The 22460-nt window shown below is 37.3% G+C and overlaps 1 protein-coding gene and 1 long non-coding RNA gene across 2 annotated transcripts in view; one reads left to right on the top strand and one right to left on the bottom strand.

Annotated features, from left to right (window-relative positions):
- Positions 1-10936, top strand: part of LOC115209312 (WW domain binding protein 1-like) — a 32348-nt gene extending 21412 nt beyond the window's left edge. Inside the window, exons 4-5 of the mRNA XM_029777653.2 lie at positions 6994-7211; positions 10733-10936. Of these exons, the coding sequence (XP_029633513.1) occupies positions 6994-7211; positions 10733-10759 (245 nt within the window). The 3' untranslated portion in view covers positions 10760-10936. The remainder of the gene's footprint in view (positions 1-6993; positions 7212-10732) is intronic.
- LOC118762625 overlaps positions 2550-22460 on the bottom strand; it is a 24524-nt gene continuing 4613 nt past the window's right edge. Inside the window, exons 2-4 of the long non-coding RNA XR_004998383.1 lie at positions 11624-11629; positions 9347-9358; positions 2550-2560 (exon numbers count right to left, since the gene is read on the bottom strand). This is a non-coding gene — a long non-coding RNA (uncharacterized LOC118762625). The remainder of the gene's footprint in view (positions 2561-9346; positions 9359-11623; positions 11630-22460) is intronic.

Below are 22460 nucleotides of genomic sequence, written 5' to 3'. Positions count from 1 at the left end.
AGACTTAGGTGTCTTAAATTGAACTGTAACTGATTCAAGAAACCATAAAAGCAAAGCTTGTCTTACATGAATTGAACATAAAACTAACATTTGTGTGTTGATTAATTATTCAAAATATCAAAAGTCTCTCAGAAATGTCAAATTATGCTATCATATTCTCTTACCAAATTCACATTATCTATTGTGAATACCAGTTAAAAATCAGATTTGGTAGCTCTAAAATGGACACTACCTTTCAATTTAAAGGAACCCGATAGTATTATTCTCAGGATAAATTTATGCAAGGCATATCAATATATGCGCTTGAAGTGACATTAGATTAAAATAATGATGGATGTTTGTGCCTTTAGTTATCCCTCCCCTTCTGCGCAACATCTTATATATATATTTTGTCACTAACATTTCATATCAGCTATCATTTTCTATGCCCTTTCATAACCACCAGTGATGCCCCCCCCCACCACCCAACTATCATTATTGCCTCATTCACTATAGCCACACTTATGTACCTCTGTCCTCTATCTCTGTCATTGTACATCACTTTGCACATCATCCCCATCTTCTTGAGCTACTTCTTTTTCACCTAAATCCCTCCATACCAATATTTCCTATCAACTACATTTCCATCTTTGTTCATTACTCTACTTCTCCTCCAACCATCTGTTACTCTCCTCTTACATTCTTATGGAATTACCCACCCTCTCTTTACTTCCCTCCGTATTCCTTCCCTTCTTTCTGTTTTCTCTTATACTGACCTTCTTGTACCTTGATAGTTTGCTCTGGTCTCTCATCACCATCATCTCTTATTTTCTTTCCTGCTATTCCAACCCAACCTAATTTAATGCAGGGTAACTCTTTATTTCTTCTCTATCAAGACAACTATACTTGACCTTTTATCATACTTTAGCTTATCAATGCCTGCCAGAAAGTCATTACCTCCTCATGAGACTAGGAAATGCTTTGAATCTCTTCAGGTACCGACTTGATTGCATACTATTTTTTATAATCTTATTTGAATATCTATTGAAGCATCTTAACATCTGAAATACAGGGTCTTTATTTCTAGTGAGAAAGAATTTTTTTTTTTACTTAAGAACTATTGGACATACTATAAGGGGGAAAATGTTCAATATATGGGGACAGACATGATTGTATCCTTAAAAGGTTTACTTTGGAGTGATTTAGTTTTGGCATAAGTATACATGCATGTCCTCAGCAGTCACAGCCCATGTTACGCTGCTGTGTAGCACAGCAGTTCACACACAGGCATCATACAGTCTACCTTTCACTCTGAGTGAGAGGCCCTTTGTTACCAGCAGAGGTAGGAGCTCTCTGAACTTTGCTCAGGCTATTCTTATTCTAGCAGCTACTCTCTCAGACTTGGTCACCTAGGTAACAGAAGCTATCAACTGCTTCTAGCTTTTCCTCTGGGCATGTGATGGAATCTGTTTTCTGTATACCTTTGGTGCTTATTGCACCTGTGCATCTGCCACACACAAAATCTCTCTTCCCAGTTAACCTTCCTTTGATATTGCTGCACCTCTTATGTGTCCATAGCTTACACTGGATACATCTTTTGGAGTTTCTACCTATGCCTTTTCTACAGATCGAGCAGGACCATCTACTTGAAGGGTTTTGTGATTTGTCTGCCACAAAGTCTACTTTGTGGCAGATTCACAGGAGCAATAATTAGTGAGAACATATGGCAAAATAGATCTTCTTGAATCCTTATGAGGGATTCTTTTGAGGTAGTAGATAGGTTTTGTTAACTAATTTGCAGTGGAGGAGAGAGAATAGTTGCTAGAATAAGAACTGTCCGGAGAAAGTTCAGCAAGCTATTACTTCTATTAATATAACAAAGGACTCTCTTCTGGAGTCAGGTGGATTGTGTGATGCTTGTGTATGAATAGCAATGTGAAATGATGGTGAGATGTGAGTTGTGAATGCAGGAGACATGCAGACTTGAAAGAAATTAAGGTTGTGTTCTGCTGGATGTGGAGCATTCATGTGCATCAAATGTGTTAAGACAAAAACTGGGTATAAGCAGCATCAGTGTATGGTTATATTATACATATTGTTAAGGACAGCTGCATAAAGATGTGTTGAATGTAGGTAGGAACTGGTGGAAGAGGGAGACCTTAGAAGATGTGGGATAAAGTAGTGAAGATTGATCACAGGTTGTTGAGGTTCATTGAAGTGACTGACTGAGATAATTTGCATTGCTTGATAAGACCTATCCATCTATAAAAATATATAAAACAAGAAGTCCTGCTATCATTTGTCTGTGCCCCCCCCCTTGCATCCAAGCCCTCTTCTTCCCTTTGTCAAGCCTTCCCCACAACTCATTCTCTTTGCACTCATCACTCTTCTGACTATAGTAATATTTACTCAGCTGCTGCAATTATTTGAGAGCAGAACTGCACATATTTCATCCTCCTTTCGTGCTACAAATTGTCTCTCTCCTTGGAACCACTTTCTTTGTTCCCTGCCCTGCATTCTCAATATCATCTCTTCTCACTTTTTTTTCTACTGAACACCCACTTCCCCAGAACACTCTGTCCTATTTGCCATTGACACCTTCCTGCTTTTGTTTCTAATTCCCTATATTCTTTCCGGCATGTCTCTGGCTTCCATCTCTGTTACTGTGCACCATCTCCCTATTTCTCATTTATGGGTTTATGCTGCTGCTCTCCACCACCCACTTCATATATTACCACTTATCATTTCCTCTTTCCTGGTTCACTATTTTGCTTGACATCTCTCACTGAGATTCACCATTGATTATTCCTCCACCTGTGCTTACACCATTCACCACTCTCCCCATCACTAACCATCTCTTTCTTCCTTTCACACACTTGCAAACATCCTCAATCCTCTGTCTCTATTCTTCCTTATATCCACCTTCTTATACCTTAAGAGTATGTCCTGATACTTCATCTGTATCAGTCTTTATCCTTTTTCAGCTGGAGTAGCCTTGTATCTCCTTCAGAACAAAACTTGTTTTTGTCCTTCTCAGCACCTGATACAAAGCAATCCCAGTACTGCACCCCAACTCAGTTAAGTGGTTTCATCTTGCAAGGTATTTGCTAACCTTACTAGAACCAGTACCACAATAAAAGCACCAAGTACACTCTTGTGAAGTTGTCAACATTAGGAAAGGCATCCAGCCATAGAATGCATACCAGACACATTGCAGCTCAAGTCTGGTTTGCTGGGTAATGTTGAACTGCCCAACATGTAACTGCCAGCATGTAACAAAGATGCTGAATGATGATAATGTACAAATCCTCTTGCTAAACATTTCATGTGTAAAATTACTTGAAAGTACAAGATGTTTATATATGATTGATGCTTAATAATTTCATGGTATTAGTATTTTAGCTTTCTCTTCAAAATACATTTGTTTGTACACACACACACACACACACTTTTTCTTTTCACTGGTTTTTGCTGTGACTTGAAGTTTATTGATTGAGTGTAATTGAACATGAGAAAATAAAGATTTTAGAATCCTTATCTTTAAAAAGACTTATATAGATTTGCAATTACTAGCACTGTTTTCAAATTAGGAACTTTGTTCTAAAGTGACACAATGATATATTGAATCTCTTTATCTTGCACTTAGACAAGGATGTACTTATAAAACTCCTTCTTGTTTTGTGAAGGAGTCTGGCCGAGTGGTTAGTGTGTTACACTCACATTTTCAAGATCATGGTTTCATTCCTGGACTATTTGTTGTATTAAGTTCTTGAGTAGAAAACTTCATTTCACATTATTCCAGTTCATGCAGTTGTAAATGAGTAACCCTGTGACTGACTGTTGTGATCTTATATACCGTGGTAATTGTACCTTTGAGTTCTGCAGCTTGAGACAGTAATGTCCAGGGTTACTTTGTACCTCTGACAGGTCCAAAGATCTTGCTTTCCTGTCAGCTTGTATTTCAAGATTATAAATGAACTTTATTCATTATTAGGCTTTTAAAAAAGCGGCACTGAAATCTGATAGACCTTGCTTCTCTTGTGGAATTGTTTCACTGATAATAAGTAGAAATATTTTGTGAATAATTTCTTTAAATTAATGCCAAATTTTGATTATACTGGAGCTTGGTGCAACCCTGCTGCTTGCTGGTTCCAGTTAAACTGTCAAACCCATATCAACATGAAAAGCTAATGTTAAATGCTGACTATAATATTACATCAATCATTGCTGCTGCATTTAGTCTGCTATATTTCATACTTTTTTTCTTGTTTCTTTCCAGCTCATTTCTAATTGATCAAACTTTTGATATGTAAAATACATGTATTATACATGTATAATATTATTCAATGTTTCCTTTCATGTTAAATTGGCTTTGAAGGATATTTGGCTATTATTTCAAGCAGATTGGCTTATCTCTTATAATGGAACTAAGCAGTCTGGATATCTTTATATATGCATGGTAACATTTCTATCTCTTAACTATAGCTAAGTGCTGTGAATTAGTTCTGTTATGTTTTTTGGGTTTTTTTAAGTACTTACATGGGGAATTGTATAACATGAAACCAATTTTTATTTGATATGGAAGTTTGTGATAAGCAGGCAGTCAATGACCGCTTATATTTGTATATTCTACACTGATGAATAAAATTAACTACTTGATTTCTATTAAGATTTATCAACAGGTGCCCAGTGTTTGAAGTGTTGGTATAAGTTGTCAAATGGTTGTTTTTATTTTGAATGTAAGTAGGAATCTGAATGTGTACATTGGAAACAGTAACCTAATGTCTGAGCAGTGCACCATCACCATTTAACATCCATTTTCCATGCTGGCATGGACTGGATGGTTTGACAGGAGCTAACCAGCTGGAGAGCTGCCCTAACTCTGGTTTGGTATGGTTTCTATGGCTGGCTGCCCTTCTTAAAGCCAACCATTTCACAGTGTATAGGGTGCTTTTTATGTGGCCCCAGCATAGGTGCTTCTTGCATGGTGCTGGGATTGGTGCTTCTTATGTGGCACTGGCATGGGTGGCTTTATTCAGCACCTGTGTGAAGAAAACTTGTTTCTTATATGAGATTTGAAACCACTTACCCAGAAAGGAAGATCTATATATGATCAAGTGATGTCATTGTGATGATAAGAAAAGGCCATTGAATATTGAGTCTGAGGAATAGATACAACAATGGTAACAGGATTTGGAGTATATATTTGTTGAATAGGTAGATAATGTGGTTTTGTTTGAATCATTTCTGCATCATTGAAATATAGGCATGGCTGGCAGTACCTTGGACAAGTGTCTTCTACTATAGCCCTGAGTCCACCAAAATCTTGTAAGGGGAAATGAGGATTCAACCCACATGAGTATGGAAAAGTTGGATATAAAATGATAGTGTTATAAGGTGTAGGAGTGGCTGTGTGGTAAGTAGCTTGTTTACGAACCACATGGTTCCGGGTTCAGTCCCACTGCATGACACCTCGGGCAAGTCTCTTCTACTATAGCCTCGGGCCGACCGAAGCCTTGTGAGTGGATTTGTTAGATGGAAACAGAAAGAAGCCCGTCATATGTATGTGTGTGTTTGTCTCCCCAACATCGCTTGACAACTGATGCTGGTGTGTTTACATCCCCGTAACTTAGCGGTTTAGCAAAAGAGACCGATAGAATAAGTACTAGGCTTACAAAGAATAAGTCCTGGGGCTGATTTGCTCGACTAAAGGCAGTGCTCCAGCATGGCCACAGTCACATGACTGAAACTAGTAAAAGAGTACTCTATTATCAGTTTCAAACAGAAGCTGTGATCATGCTGGGGCACCACTATTATATCTATTCATATTATTTACAATGCAAAATACTATTAACTAAGATTTCTATTTGTAGTTTCTGGAATATTCTCTCAATTCTAAGGCACATTCCAAATGGTGAATTACCTGGAATATTATTCTCTCTGGCTTTCTGTGATTTCCTTGCAAGGCTAGCCTAAATAATTATTCTTTTGACGATATTTATTTACATGGCTGTGTGGTAAGTAGCTTGCTAACCAACCACATGGTTCCAGGTTCAGTCCCACTGCATGACATCTTGGGCAAGTGTCTTCTGCTATAGCCCCGGGCCAACCAATGCCTTGTGAGTGAATTTGGTTGACGGAAACTGAAAGAAGCCTGTCGTATATATGTACATATGTGTGTGTCTGTGTTTGTCCCCCTAGCATTGCTTGACAACCGATGCTGGTGTGTTTACGTCCCCGTCACTTAGCGGTTCGGCAAAAGAGACCGATAGAATAAGTACTGGGCTTACAAAGAATAAGTCCCGGGGTCGATTTGCTCGACTAAAGGTGGTACTCCAGCATGGCCGCAGTGAAATGACTGAAACAATTAAAAGAGTAAAAGAGAGAGAGAGAGAATACAGGGCTATAATCATTTTGAATATGATCTTCACTACATTTTCAAACCTAGTTGATACAGATAGTCTTGGACATCAAACATTTTTATATAAAGCAAATTGTAATATATTAAAAGATGGTACAAAATAAGATTAAATATTTAGAAAGTTATTAATGTAATTGGTTTGCAAGTTTTTCTTGATGTGTGCTTGTGTTGAAATATATTTTTGTCATATCTTGGGAGGGTTGTCATGCCAATAATACACGCACACTGATACAATTTCACTTTACTTTTATTAGCCAATTAACTAATTGGTTGTTTGATTAATCATTCTCTGACTCAATCAGTCATGTTAGGTTTGTCAAAGTCCTTTCATTGCTATCCATCACTTCATCAATGATATACCTGCAGAGCTGGAGTAAAGAGTGTATCTCATTAATGAGATCATGAATGGTGATAAAGATTTTGCCAAACCTAGTTGATTAATTGATTGGTTAAATGGTTAATCAATTAACAAATGAAAATAAAGAAGTGAAACAGAACCAGTGCATGTGTTTATTACAGATATGACCCCACCCCATTCCCCAAGATACAACAAATATAAATGTAATTTATTGGTTTATTTTTTATATCTTCAGGGTTTTGGTTTGTATGGTTCTTAATATTTCTCGGAATAATTTCTTGTTCCTATCTCTGCTACCAAAGAAGATATAAAAATAAACGAATTGTTCATGCTACCCGGATATATGGTCTGCCACCAAATCAACCTGGTGCATATGTAGTCGGACCATACCAAGCCTACAATGTCGCAGGACAACCAGGTATAAATCCTGTTGCTCCGCCTCCTTATAAAATGGTAAGATTTACATATTTCTATATTTTCTGATTGGACATACTGACAAAGTGATTAAGATGTTGATGATGTGTAACTGCTAACTCTTTCCAGATAGTGAACATGTGACCTAATGAAGTCCACCTGTGATCATTCTGTGTTTCTCAGGTCGCTTGATTACATTACCCTACATATCCTTTCATCTTAAGACATAAAGGATATAAATAGAGGGAGATTTTGCTTCTGCTTTTAGCAGGTCATTTAAATACAGTCATTTTAAGTCAAGGGGAGAACCTCTAAGCTGGTTGGTAGGATACCAGGAAGTCATGGGTTCACAGTCTGTCTCTTTCACAGTATTCTGCTGTTTGTGTGGTTAAATATCTCCACTTTCAATGGACAACCCCATCTAGCTTGAGGAGGTATTGAATATTGATATATTCTCACAACTGTACATACATATTTCTCTCTAACAGTGATATGATTACTGGTTTCTGGTTTTAAGTTCAGTTTCTCCCACTGAAAATGTTACCTGTAGTACACTGGTATCTTATCTACTGAAAGATATTTTTTTTATCTGTATAAACTACACTTTTATATTAAACACATTGCATTCAAACCCAGTCAAGGAGTATGTTTACAATTAGTTTTTGGACAGTGAAAGGCAATGTGAGAAAAAGATAATTGAAATGTATTGGAAAACTTAGCATTATGAAAATTTATGATTAATGGTCCAAACCAATTTTAGTCTTTACTTTGTTAGGAGGAAGATATCAAAATGATGGTTAAGTGGCTTTGATTCTTAACAAATTTTTTAAAATTGTTGTTCATATGTTGTAGGCATTTGTAGCAGCTCTTAACTTGATTTCTCAGCCTTTGAGATGTAGTAGCAAAAAATCTCCCTTAAAGCACCCCCTACATATTAAAAAAAAATGCTGATTAAATTGTTTGTGGATACTCTGTATCTAAGAAACAAATTGAAAAGACAAGAAGGACATAGCTAGAGAGCTAGCTTGTTTGATAAGAACTGGGTCTGAACAACAATTCTATATTCAATTCTAGATTAATCTTCTGAAGATTAGCATATTTTTCTAACTTTTGAGATGACAATTAACAATAGCTTCATTTAGTGAGCATTGAGTAAGTTTGCAAGTAGTAGTTAGAAATTACTGCTTTAATATAAGAGCACTGTATTTGTGACAAAATTGCAGGTATTATATAATTGAAACACAGTTTCAATGACCATGATATGCAACAGGTCATCTTATAGATAGATTAATCCCTAAGATATGAGGGTTCAGTTCATGTTTGTAGGTCAAGTGCTTGTTAGAGGCTCCTTCAGTGGTGGTAATAAGCAGCTTGCATACGTAGAAAAATATCATTGTGGTAACAGTTAGACTTTGGAGTGGATACAATGTGAGTATGGCATGTGGTTGAAGTGTAATTGAATGACTGTTTGCCTGTGAGTTAGATGGCTGTTTTGTTTTGAATGTGTGTATATTGGTATGAAATGAGATGATTTACTGCAGATGACTAGACACTCAACCTGATTTGGTGACTAGTACTTTTGGCAGTGGAGGCAAGTGCATGAGAACATGTGGAAATATATGAATAAAGAGAGTGAGAGTGAAAGGTTGAGAGAAACATTTTTATTTATAATAATGATAATGAAATTATTGTAACAATACTCAGGTGCACCACAACTTGTCAAAAGTGCATATAAAGCATATGCAGTAATGTACATCTGACTTTGTAAATATGTCCATGGTGTTAGACAGGTGGAGTTTGAAAAGGTGCTCAGAGTTAATGTTAGTAAGATGGTTAATAATTTTATGGGGGTCTGCCAATTCAGCTGCCAGATGTCGGAGTTTCGATGTATCCATGCCCAGGGAAGTAAGGCATTCAGAATATGGCAAATGCACATCGCTGAACGGTTTCCAGACGATTAATGTCCTGGGCAAGATTAATTGAACATGATTAACATAGACTTTCCTTCTCCTCACACACAAGAGAATTATGCTCACAAAGAGAGGAGGAAGCAGGAGAGAACAATAGAAACAAAAATGTCTGATGCCAAATAAGTCAGGGTTGACTGAGTAACACCAAATAAGCAATACCAAAATGAGTATCAAATACAGAGGTCCCTAATGACTAACCCTAACCCTACAGGACCCCTGTATTTAAGTAGTGCCCCAAAATAGCTGTGCTAAGATGTACCCATGTGAGGAACAGTATCCAGGTGTTTGAGCAGTACATCAATGTTAACAGAACTTGTTTCTGGTATAAGGTTTATATCTTCTTTCCACATTGGTCATGTTGGGACACTACTATCAAGAATTCAGTTAAGAACTCCAAGTACTTATTTTAGTTTGGTACTTAGTTATCAATCTGTTGATTCCCTTTACAGGACATAAACACTAAGTTTTAATTCTTTAGCAGTCAGATTATTTTGTCAAGCTTATTGAAATTGGTTTGACTTAATCATGCATTATCTCATTGCCTCTAAATTTCAATGATGTGATAGTATATTTTAGACATTTCATGGTAGGTATGAGAGGCCAAATTTGGTCAGCTGGAATGTAGAACATCTGCAATATTTGAGCCTGAAATTGCCAGTTTAGATGCTAAAAGATTAAACAAGTTAAAACAAATGCATAAGGACTCAGATAGCTGAAAGTATTCTTCAAGGCTGGAGCAGAACTTGACCAAGAAACCATGCAGTCAGATTGAGTTAACTTGTGACTATGAAGTGAACTTTTAACATCATGTGTGTTTCTAATACATTAGAGGAGGGGTATGTGTTTGACTGTCATGAAAGCATTTTAGACTGATGACCTTAGTGCAGCTAATGCTCATCCTGAAAAGAGGAAAGGATATGATATGAGGGAAGTCTAACTGTTATTTTTAGCAGGTGGAACAACCATATTTAACTCACTTTAAGAAATTCTGTCTTAGTCATTTACTTTGATGCTAAATACCCAACCAAGATGTATTCAATGTATATGATGAAGGTTAAACAGAAAAAGAAATTCTATAGAAATATAGACTCCAATAAATTATTTGCAGCCAACTTGCAGATACAAGAGCTGCCAGTTAAATGCTCCATGCTAGCAGGCTTATGAGTTCATAGGGTGAGAATGCATGCCATTTTAGGGCCTTCTCTCAATGGCATTATTGCACACTACCTCTCCTTATTCCTCACTGAGGATGCTAGATCAACTGATTACTAGACTTTACTCAATAGTCTTCTAACTTTGCTCATTGTCTCTTTTTAACCAAATCCAGTGGCTTGCCTTTTCCACTGTAGCCTAGGTATCGTTCATGATGGTATTTGTTTTGCATTGAGTTAGGCCTAGCAACAACCATCACCTCATACTGATTCAAATGTACGCTAGATCAATTTAATGGAGAAAAATTTGGGGTTAAGTTTTTGGGTCAAATATTTATGACTTTATTAATAAATTGTGAATTAGGGTTACATTGCAAAGATATTACATGTGTATTTATCTGCATTTCTTTTCTACTTGCCTTCTTTTATTATATTTCAGCACGCACCACCCTATACTCCAAATTAAAGAATATTACGAGAACTGCAATGAATATAATTATATTTCAATTAATTTATTTATGCTGTTTTTGTGACTATGTATTTTTGTACCTTATAAAAACTTATGAAAACTCTGATTTGTAACTGTTTACAGAGTACTTTTAATGAAGAAAAAAAAGTGTTAATATATAAAAATAAAGGAATTTTGAAAAAAAAACCAACTGCAAAGAATTCGATGAATATTTTATATAAAATAAAATTCAAAAATTAAACACATCGTTTCTGTTCTTTTTTACTTTATTTATAAAATAAAAATTGCCAGGATTATGAACAGTTGTTCCCATACTTGAGAAACAGGATGTGATATGAAGATTTGGTTCATCATCATTAGTTTAATGCTGGCAAATCCACTTACAAGGATTTGGTTGATCTTGGGCACTAGTTGAAGAAACTTGCTCAAGGTGGCCACACAGGGGAAGCTGAACTTGAAAATTGTGATTTGGAAGTGAACTTCTCAGTCACAAAGACATACCTGGGTTATTAATTTTACAGCCAGACTTCACATTCCATTTTTCTTCATTGAATATTTTATTTGTTATCATTGCTACTATAGGTGCAAGGCCTGAAATTGTGCAGGAAGAGGCTAGTCTATTACATCGACCCCAGTGTTTCACTGGTACTTAATTTATCAACCCCCAAAAGGATGAAATGCAAAGTCGACCTTGGTGGAATTTGAACTCAGAATGTAAAGACAGATGAAATACTGCTAAGCATTTTGCCCAGCATGTTAATGATTCTGCCAGCTCTCTGCATATATTTTATTAATGTGCCTATGAAAGGCTCTCAGGTGGTGGTCACAAGACTTAGGTAGACCTAGTCTATAGCAGAATACACTTCCCTAGAGTGCCATGCCATAGGACTGAATCTGATAACCACATGGTTTGGAAGCAAGCTTCTTAACTACAAAATCATGCCTATATATATGTGTGTATGTGTATATTTCATCATCATTATCATCTAATGTTTACCTGCCTTGCTGGCATGGATTCAAAGATTCGACAGGATTCAATATCTGCTTTGTCATATTTTCTATGGTTGAACACCCTTCCTAATGCCAGCTATTTTACAGAGTATATTGGGTGCCTTTTTTTTTTAATGTCACCATCATTATTGAGGTCATCAGGTTACTCTCAAGATAAGCTTTCTTGACTGAATGGGGTTGTAGCAGAGAGGGTGGTTGGTTTATGCTAGTTTTTGGGAGACTAAAATAAGGAATAGGAAGAAGAACAGGTGTTATGCTGTAAAAGAGACACATGGCTACTCCAGCTGGAAAGAGATATAAAAATAGCAATGACAGAATGTCAGGGTATCCTCAAGGTACAAGATGTGTATAAAAGAGAGAATGGAGATAGAAAATCAGGACGTTTGGGTAGGTTTGAAAGGAGAGTGAGAGATGGATAGAGGTGAATGTAATGAGTGGCAAATGAGGATGGAGGGATGGTTGATGGTGACTATCATCTTTTGATGAGGTGGCAGTGAAGGAAATAGGAGTGAGTCAAGGAGGAGGTGGTGATACGTTTCAGTACAAGAAAGATGGGTTGAAGAGAAGTAATAACAATCATAGACAGATGAGGACTACAGAGATGATGTAGAAAGTGAGAAAAAGTATAGGGGGAGACACAGTGGAAGTCAGAAGTACATAGGAGTGATGAACAAAGGTGGGGTGGATCTGTTGATGGCAGATATGAGAGGAGAGTTGAGAATGATAGAAGTTATGAGAGTATATTAAAGATGAGGTGTGGCAGTCATAAGATAAGCTCTGGAGAAAGGAGTGTTCAGTAGATTTTCATGTGAGAAGGAATTGATAAAAGAAAGCACTAAGGTGGGTGAAATATGTGCAATTCTGCTGTCATAATTACAGCAGCTGAGTAACTAATGCCATAATTAGAGGAAGGATAGACGTTAGGAAGATAAGATTTGGGAAGGCTTGACAAAGACAGAATGGGTGTAGAGTAATGACATGAACAACTTAGCATATAAGATCTTATTTTTGTTGAGACAGGTGAGTATTCTTCAGCAAATTGCTAATCATCTCAGTCCTTGGTGAGGCTCAACATCCAGAGTTTGGTCTACATTACTTCAATTTTTGTCTTCCTGGGTCTCCCTCTTCCAAAGGTTCCATTCATATTTGGTGATTACAACTTCTTTATACTGCTGTTCTCATCCGTACATATCACATGACCGTACCAAACACAGTCTTCTCTTTTAAACTTTGTAACTAACTTCTCTATGTCCAGTTTGTCTCTCAATACATTTGCATTTTGTCATACATGCACATTGATGTTTCCTATCTTTCAAGTCTTCTCATATCTTCTGCATTCAAACACCATGTCTCACTATTCTGAAACATTACTATTTATACACAAGTATTGTACAACCTGCCTTTCACAGAAAGAGATACCCTTTGTTAACAGTAGAAGTTATAGCTCTCTGATCTTTTTCCAGACAGTTTTTATTCAATCAACTATATTTTCAAAACGTCCACCTCCACTAAGTAACAAAAATTATCTGCTACTTCTAGGGAACCTCTTGGGCAAACATTTAATATAACATAATACACTTATATAATGTATTATGCTATATGCTTTGATTATGAAGAGCATGAATCAACTAATCTCAGTCTGTTAGATTCAGTTGAGAATAGAAATTTCAATAGTTTATAATAATGTATCTCAATTTTTTTATGCCATGTACTTGTGATCAAAAGTATCATTGGTTATAGCATTCTAACCCATCAATCAATGGTTTCCTTTAGATCAAACAAATCTCCACATCAAGGTTATATATTCCCACACACATTAAATCTATTAAGTGTAATATCTGTTACATGTTGTGTGGTGCAAAGTGTAATTACTAAGTAATATATATTTTAACATGATATTGTATTTAGAAGTCTAGCTTAAACACTATCACACTTAGTTCTTTTAATTTTTTAATCTTTCAGTCAGAAAAGAAGGCACGACTCACGGCCCTTTGTGGGACCTTTAAAACTAGATGGGTGGTGGGAGAAAGGAATGCATCCTTAAACTGGAAACCTTGCCCGAAGACTTGCAGCAGAGTGATGTTAGATCAGGTGACAGATTAAGTCTACCACCAAAGTAAGTCATGACAGGACTTGAACCCAGAAGATAAAGAGATGGAATAAGTACCACAAGGCATCTAGTCAAATATTCTTGCCTTTCTTCCAATCTTCTTGTGATAGATGATGACAGGTAATAGTGAGACGCAGAAAGAGAATGTAGGGGAGGTACAAGGTTACTTGGAGGGGGTGGAGAGAGAAAGATCAGGAATGAGGACAAAAACAGGCGTGCTGCTGTAAAGGAGATACATGGTTACCCAGCCCGAGGAAAGAGCAGCAGAAGGAGAGAGAGAGTGGGAGACAACAGGCATGCAAGACAGAACAGAAGAGTGATGGTGGCAAAATGCCAGGCATATGTACAAGGGACAGGGATCAGAATATAAATGAGGTGGTCGAGTAGTCAGAATATACATGGGATGGTCGAGTAAAAGAAAAGAGAGAGAGAGATGCTGGCAAGTGTCAGGACATACCCTTGAGGTATGGAGGTCATAATATGGGTGGTACGGTATTGCCAAAGAAGCATGAGTAGAGAGTGAGGGAGGAAATGTAGTGAGTGGAAAAAACCTGGGTATATATCTTATGAGAAACAGAACACGAAGGAGGAGATGTGAGGAAGAGAAAAGATATAGTTTGGTTTGTTTGGGTAGGATGTGTGAAAAGTACATATTGTGAAAAGTACAGTTTTAAAAATATAAACAATATCAGTGGATGCCTTATCAATGTTACATGTTAGCATTCATGTATTTCATAAACTGAATACCTGCTGAGGAAATTAATGCTTGAATATTTCACAGACACCTGCACACTTATTCTAATTCTCTGATTCAATCAACATAATGAGTGGGGAGATACTGGATAGCAATTATACAGTGAACAGAGCTATGAGGACAGGATTGGGGAGTGAGAGATAAACATAGAGCATGAAGGAGATGTGAGGAAGAGAAGAGATGTTTGGTTTGTTGGGATAGTATGTGTGAAAAGTTTTATTGTTACAAGTGGGTGGAATACACAGTGCTTCTAGAATTCAGTTTCGCTGACATGGGTCTTCTCAAGAACTTCATATCACCAGATTGTCATTTCTTCTGTGAGGCCCAACATCTTGAGATTGGTCCTTACCACTTCATTCCATGTCTTCCTGGGTCTCTCTCTTCCACAGGTACCCTCCACTGTCAGTGATCGACACTTCTTTATACAGCTGTCTTCATTCATACGCATCACATGTTCAAACCAATGCTGCCTTCTCTCTTGTATGCTGCATGTGATTCTTCTTATGCTCAACTTTTCTCTCAGCACATTTGCTCTTGGTCGTACATGCACACTAATGTTGCACATCCAGCAGAGCACACAGCCTTCATTTCTCTCCAGTCTTCGCATGTCTTTGGTATCCAGAGCCCATGTCTCACTACCCTACAAGAGGATGTTGAAAAGTTCCTGGCTTTAAGGTATTGCAAAAGGTGTTACTGGAGGCCCAAGCTTGCATGTTTCTTTACAGAATTTAGAAAAACTGAAGGCTGCCAAATAAGTGTGTAAATGTGAGAGGGGGAATATGTTGAATAAAATTATAATTAACTGATCATCCATTACCCAAAGTCAGGAATTTTTCAGCACCCCACCACCCATATATATATATATATATATGTTAAGGTTGAGAAAAGAACCTTTTTAGAAAGTCAAAAGACACTAACTTTTGGGAAGAGATTTCACAAAATGTGTGTAGGCTTTGCTTTTATAAATGTGCAAGCACTTTCAGTTCTTAACATTTTCAAGCATGTGTTATTATATATAGTGAAAGTTGTTTTCAGAAAAATTGTTGTTGACTATGTCCAGTTTAGTTTCAAACTCAGAAATCTTATGAAATATTCTTCTTTTGCCTTCCAGAGAAGGTTGTTCTCTTCATTTATTTTATGAAGAGGGAAAATTGTAAATTTTCCTTGTGCACAGGTGTCCAAATGATTACTACATAGTATGCATCTAAGTGAGGGATGTTTTATTTGATGTCTATGCACATTTACATGGGTGCTTAATTTCATTTTTGTTTCCCCAATATAATGTTCATTGCATTGTGGGCATGTTTTTGCTTTTGCAGTTCATAATTGCATTCGCCTTTAATTCTTTTCCATTCTTGAATTTTTTGGCTGGTCCCTGTTGTATTAAATCACATGTTCCACATCAGGGGTCCCCACATTTGGTAACTTGCATCATTTCTTCCTCTGATATGAATCTTGCTTTGGTTAGAAGTTTCTTAAGATTTGGTGGTTGCCTTTGGCTGTTGATTATTTGTTGTTCCTGTTTGTAGAATATCGTTGTTCTTGAGATTGTGAGTGATAACAAATAGGATATTTTTATGTTCATTTTTCTTTTTATCCTCAGTATGTGATTTTTTTCTTCTTAGTGTAGAGATTTGGATATTTTTAGCTCCAGTTATCACTTGGTCTATTAGTTTGTTGGGGTATTTTTGTTTTTTAAGGAACAAGTTAAGTTCTGTAAGTCGTCTTTTTCTTCTGTTTGTCTCCAAAACTACTGTATATATTCATCTTGCCATATTAAAGGGTATATTCATTTTTGAATGGGATGGATGGCAAGATCTAAAGTCTAAATATTGGTGTGTGTCTATTTTTGTAATAAAGGTCAGTTGTTATAATCTCATTCTCTTTAATTACTAAGATATCTAGGAAGGGGAGTTCCCTTTCATTCATTTCCATAGTAAATTGGATTGATCCATGGATGCTGTTTATTATTTCAAAACAATATAAAGGTCTTCCTTACTTCTATTCCAGAATATAAGTATCTTTTCCAGTTTCCCACTAGGTATGAGTGGAAGTTTTGGCGAAAAGAAATCTGAGATAAGCTGTAGATTTTTTCTTCCAAATATCCCATTACCAGTGTGGCAAGTGTAGGTGCTACCGTGGTATCTATTGCAGTCCCATGTAATTGTAGGCTGTATTAGTTGTTAAAAAAGAAGTAATTATTTTCTAGTACTAACTGTAGCCCTTCAAGTATGAACTCCTTAGAAAATCTTTCTTGGATTCCTTGTGGGTGTTTGTGTATCCAGAACTCTACTGGTTCTCATCCTAAGTTATGGGAGGTATTGGTGTAGAGGCTGACTACATCAAAACTGACTAATATGGTTTCTTTGTTCACTCTTTTTGGAATGTGGTTTAGGAAATTCATATCATCTCTTATAAAACTAGGGACCAATTTACATAAGGGTTTTAGAATTGTGTCAAGCAAGTTGCTTAGTCTTTGTGTGCTTGATGCTGGTCCTGCTACAATTGGTCTAAATTTAAGATCAGATGGTCTGGGAATTTTATATATGAAGTCTGGATGTCCTTCAAACAGTGCTTGATTTCTTTAGACTCGTAGATTTTCAGAAGACCATAGAAGTTATAGGTTTTTACTTCAAACTTAGTAAGGTAATCTAACTCATTTTTTGTAAGTTCATCTTTATATGTGTTTGTAAGTTTACTAATCGTATTTGATGTATACCTATCTAGATTATTTTCTAATCTTTTTGTAGAAGTGTTGGACATTCAGGTGCTCAAGAACCATTTCTCTGTAATGGAGTTTGTCCATTATGACAATTGCCCCTCCTTTGTCCACTTCTTTAATAATTATTGAGTGATCTTTTTGTAAAGATTCCAAAGCTTCTTTTTCTTCATGTGTAACGTTTGATATTGTATGGCCCATTGTGATATTGGATTTTGCAGATCTTTGCAGATACATTATATATTCCTCAAAGTATCTGTTTTTGTTTACTAGTGGTATAAAGCTTGTCCGGTTCTTCACAGAAAGAAATCTTCAAGGCAGAGTTTTCTGCAAAATTCTTCTGTGTCTTTAATAAGATCTATAGTGTTGTATTGCAGGATTGGTGTAAATTTGAGTCCATATTTTAGAAGGTTAACTTTGCTTTCTTTGAGGTTTCTTTCTGAAATATTTATTACTTGTATATCAGTTTTCTCTTTATTTCTTTCAAAATCCCATCTATATCCTGTATCCTTAGGCTTCTGTTCTGTGTCTGTTTTGAATTTGCATATCCTAAAAAAGGTTTCTTTTTTTGTGAGGTATTATTATTATTATTATTATTATTATTGATGAAATTGTTATCATTATCATATTTCAATTCTGAGTGGTTGGTCTAGTTATTGAATCTTCGATATTTTTGTTGGGGATTATGGTTACTTTGGGTTAAAGAAGAGTATTTATCGGTTTTTCTATGGTTATTTTTATCTCAGCGTGTTGGTTGGGTTTCTTTACTTTTAATTATATTTTGGTGAAATATTTGTCTTTTCTCGGTTTTTGGGACCTTAGGTCTGTTAGAGTTGTTTCCCTTCGATAGGTCACATGCTCTTTATGAGAACCACGTCTGGAGGAACAAACATTATATTGGGAAACAAAAATGAAATTAAACAACCTTGTAAATGTGCATAGACAGTGGATCTAGAACTCAGTTTTGCTGAGATGGGTGGGTCTTCCCAAGAACTTCATATCGCCAGATTGTCATGTCCGTTCCACACATGCTCACACACATGCACATTGGCAACATTCGTTTATTTTCTTGAAAATAGGGTCATAATCCCGAAGTATTGAATACAAAGTAAGTCTACATGAATTCATATATTTGTTTTCTTGTGATTTACCTTGCATTTACTTCACATTGTTTTGGCTTTTCCCTTGATCCTTTATACAATATATTCTACACTGCTTCGTAGTAATTATTCCATTATATATATATATACATACATATATATATATATATATATATATATATTATCTGAGGCCTAAACAAGCTAGGTATCAGTAAGAAGCCTGTGAAACTTAAGTTGCATAGAACTGAATCAAACTGTTTTAAATAATGTTATATGTAATTATGTGTTGAGTGCTTTTTTCTATTGTTGTTTCCCATTCACTTATACACTCCAGCTACACACACACACACACACACACACACACAAACACAATCATTTTATCCAGTATGTAAACAATTTTGTCAGATGGCCACCCAACATGAAACTATGAATAATATCATGCAGGTATAGGATTGATGGGAGGCAGACAGAAATAGCCCAGCTAGTAGACAGCAGTATGACAAACAGGCAAAGTTTATAAATTCTTTGTGACAACAACAATTTATGACCACAGCCTCAGGGCTGAAACATATAAAAGAATAAAAGAATATATACATACATATATCATCATCATCATCATTGTTTAACTCAAGAGATGGTGGTGTGGATTTCCACCTCAGCATCTGAAACCCAGAGTTTTATCTTGGCTACCGAATAATTGTCACATATTACATTTACAGATGAATTCTTCTATTTACATAATATCAAGGTATATTTCTACTTTTGTTATCTTACCATTTTTATCAATATATATATATGTATATATATATATGTATATATATATATATATATATATATATATATATATATATATATATATTATATATATATATATATAGGCCCTTATTAATTCAGAGGAACGCTCGCGTGGATGGATAAAACTCTTCGCGGGGAACTTCATACTTCTCTCTTCTTTCTCCCCTCTCTTTCACATTGTCTGTCTTCCCTCTCCTCTTCCTCCTCTACACTATTTGTCTTCCTAGGCCGTTAAAAGCTAGCTCCCCAAATACACGGTCTCATTCCTCATTTGGAATTTCTTCTGCCAGTTTCACTTCGAAAACGAAATGATTTCAAGATAAGAAATTTAACTCAATTCAACCCGTATTCTTCTCACCATTCATATATTTCATTCGATGACCATAGTTGTGCTTTGTTTACTATTATTATTTTCAGCTTCGCCTCGCATTACATATCATGTATAATTTATTAGTTATTATTGTCTATCGATCAGCCCCTCATCTCGTTTAAAAGTGGAATACATATTTATTAACCTTACAGGCCCTTATTTATTTCATATAAGTTTTCTCCTCTTGGAAGAACGCTCGCCCACGTGGCTGGCTAAAACCTTTCATGCATAATTCACTAGTTATTATTGTCTATCGATCAGCCCCTCATCTTGTTAGAAATGGAAAACATATTTATTAACCTCACAGGCCCTTATTTATTTCATATAAGTGTTCTCCTCTTGGAAGAACGCTCGCCCGCATGGCTGGCTAAAACTTTTCATGCATAATTCACTAGTTATTATTGTCTATCGATCAGCCCCTCATCTCGTTAGAAATGGAAAACATATTTATTACCCTTACAGGCCCTTATTAATTCAGAGGAACGCTCGCGTGGATGGATAAAACTCTTCGCGGGTCGCCCTCCCTCCCACCCCCTCCACCGATACAGGAAGGCTTGAGAAATTTGTCATCCTTGTTGTCTCCCATTTTCACTTAGTCTTACGCTGCCCCCACCGCTACAGGAAGCTCAAAATTTTCTCATCCTTGTTCTCCCCCATGTACACTTCGCATCCCTGTTGTCTCCTATGCCCATCTGTTCCTCTTTCCATAAAGGTAGTGGTCATTCATTGCAAGATATGCTTGGTGTAACGTACGCGGTTTGAACTTGAGCTGTATTGTTTGTCTATGAATACTGCCAAACGCGAGTTTTCTTTTCAGGTTCATGATGCTACTAGGTCCATTGCCTCCCACTTCCTCAGGGTTGGCACTCTCAACGTTGGCACACTGAAAGGCAGATCTGGTGAGATCGTCGAATTGCTTGAACGGAGGTGTGTAGATATATGCTGTATTCAAGAGGTGAGGTGGAGAGGAGGTGAGGTGGAGAGGAGGTTCTGCTAGGTTCCTCACGGGTAAAGGACAGAGGTATAAAATTTTCTGGGCCGGGAATACTGAAGGAGTCGGGGGAGTGGGTATGCTTATTGCCGAAAAATGGGTAGATAAAGTTATCGAGGTAGTCAGAGTATGTGACAGAATATTGAAGATTAGATTAGTGCTCCATAATAGTTTAGCAACTATTATATCGGCCTATGCCCCTCAGCCAGGGTTACCCGATGGACAGAAAGACCGTTTCTATGACACCCTACTGCAGACCACCTCATTGACGAACAACAGGGACCTTCTCTTTGTGGCTGGTGACTTCAATGGGCATGTTGGACGATATGCTGAGGGCTTCTATGGCGTTCATGGAGGCTATGGTTATGGTTCTCGCAATGAGGAGGGAACCAGGCTGCTGGAGTTCTGTGATGCGAATAGTCTTATGGTTTGCAACACTAACTTCAGGAAACCAACAAGCCACCTGGTCACCTACCGTTCGGGCCAGCATACTAGCCAAATCGACTACATCCTTGCCAGAAAAAGGAAAGATGGCTGCTTATGAATGCCAAAACCTTCCCAGGCGAAGAATGTACCCCACAACATAGAATGGTAGTCAGTGACTTTAGGATCAGGACTAAGAGGACGTCTAGAAGACGACCAACATGGAGAAGAAGGGTCTGGAAGCTTAAAGATCCTGCTAATGGACAGAGATTTAGAGACATGTTACTTGAAGCCTTCGACGAAATAGAAGGGGGCATAGCTACACATGGGGTAGAAGATAACTGGCGCTTCTAAGGGACAACCTGCTGAAAGCCACTGACCAGATCTGTAGCTGGTGCAAAGTCCCCACAAGACCCAAATAACGTGGTGGTGGAACAATACTGTTGATAGGGCTATTAGACAAAAGAAACAGGCTTGGAAGAACGGTGGTAGCAGGGAAGTGTATCAGACTGCAAGAAGGGAAGCTAGGAGGCAGGTTTATTTAGCCAGAGGGGAAGCAGATAGGAAAAATTTGCCAATGTCCTGCGCCGTGAGGATGAAAGACTTGAGGTATTTCGTATAGCAAGACAGTGTGTGAGAGAAATCGTGACGTGGTAGGAGAAAAATGTGTTCGCACGGATGACGGCTCACTTGCGCTAAATGAGGATGCAAAGAGAGAGGTTTGGAGAAGCCACTATGAAAGGTTGCTGAATGAGGAAAATGAATGGGATAAAGAGAGTCTGCCGAATGTTGACCCAACAGAGGGACCAGCAATCCGAGTTGAGAGTTTCTTTGTAGATAAGGCAATTAAAAGCATGAAAACAGGGAAAGCCCCAGGCCCATCAGGAATTACTGCAGAGATGCTCAAAATATCTGGTAGTGTCGGCTATAGCCTAGTCACCCGTATAGTTAACCAGGTGATACACGAAGGAGTCATTCCCAATGACTGGTGTAGCAGCATAATAGTCAGCTGCTACAAAGGTAAAGGTGACGCCCTAGATACAAAGCTACAGGGGTATCAAGCTGCTGGATCAGGTAATGAAGGTTACGGAGAGGGTTATAGCCCAACTAATTAGAGAGAGAGTTAGCCTAGACCAGATGCAGTTTGGGTTCGTGCCAGGGAAAAGTACTACTGATGCTATTTTCATGGTAAGACAGCTGCAAGAGAAATACCTAGCCAAAGACAAGCCCCTATACCTGGCTTTTGTTGATATGGAGAAAGCCTTCGACAGGGTCCCCCGATCCCTCATCTGGTGGTCAATGAGGAAACTAGGGATAGATGAATGGTTAGTGAAAGCTGTACAAGCCATGTACAGAGACGCTGCTAGTAAGGTGAGGGTTGGCACCGAGTACAGTGAAGAATTCAGGGTAGAGGTTGGGGTCCAC

This window comes from Octopus sinensis, linkage group LG3 (assembly GCF_006345805.1).
Source record: "Octopus sinensis linkage group LG3, ASM634580v1, whole genome shotgun sequence".
Classification (NCBI taxonomy): domain Eukaryota; kingdom Metazoa; phylum Mollusca; class Cephalopoda; order Octopoda; family Octopodidae; genus Octopus; species Octopus sinensis.
This window is presented reverse-complemented; position numbering and strand designations above follow the sequence as displayed.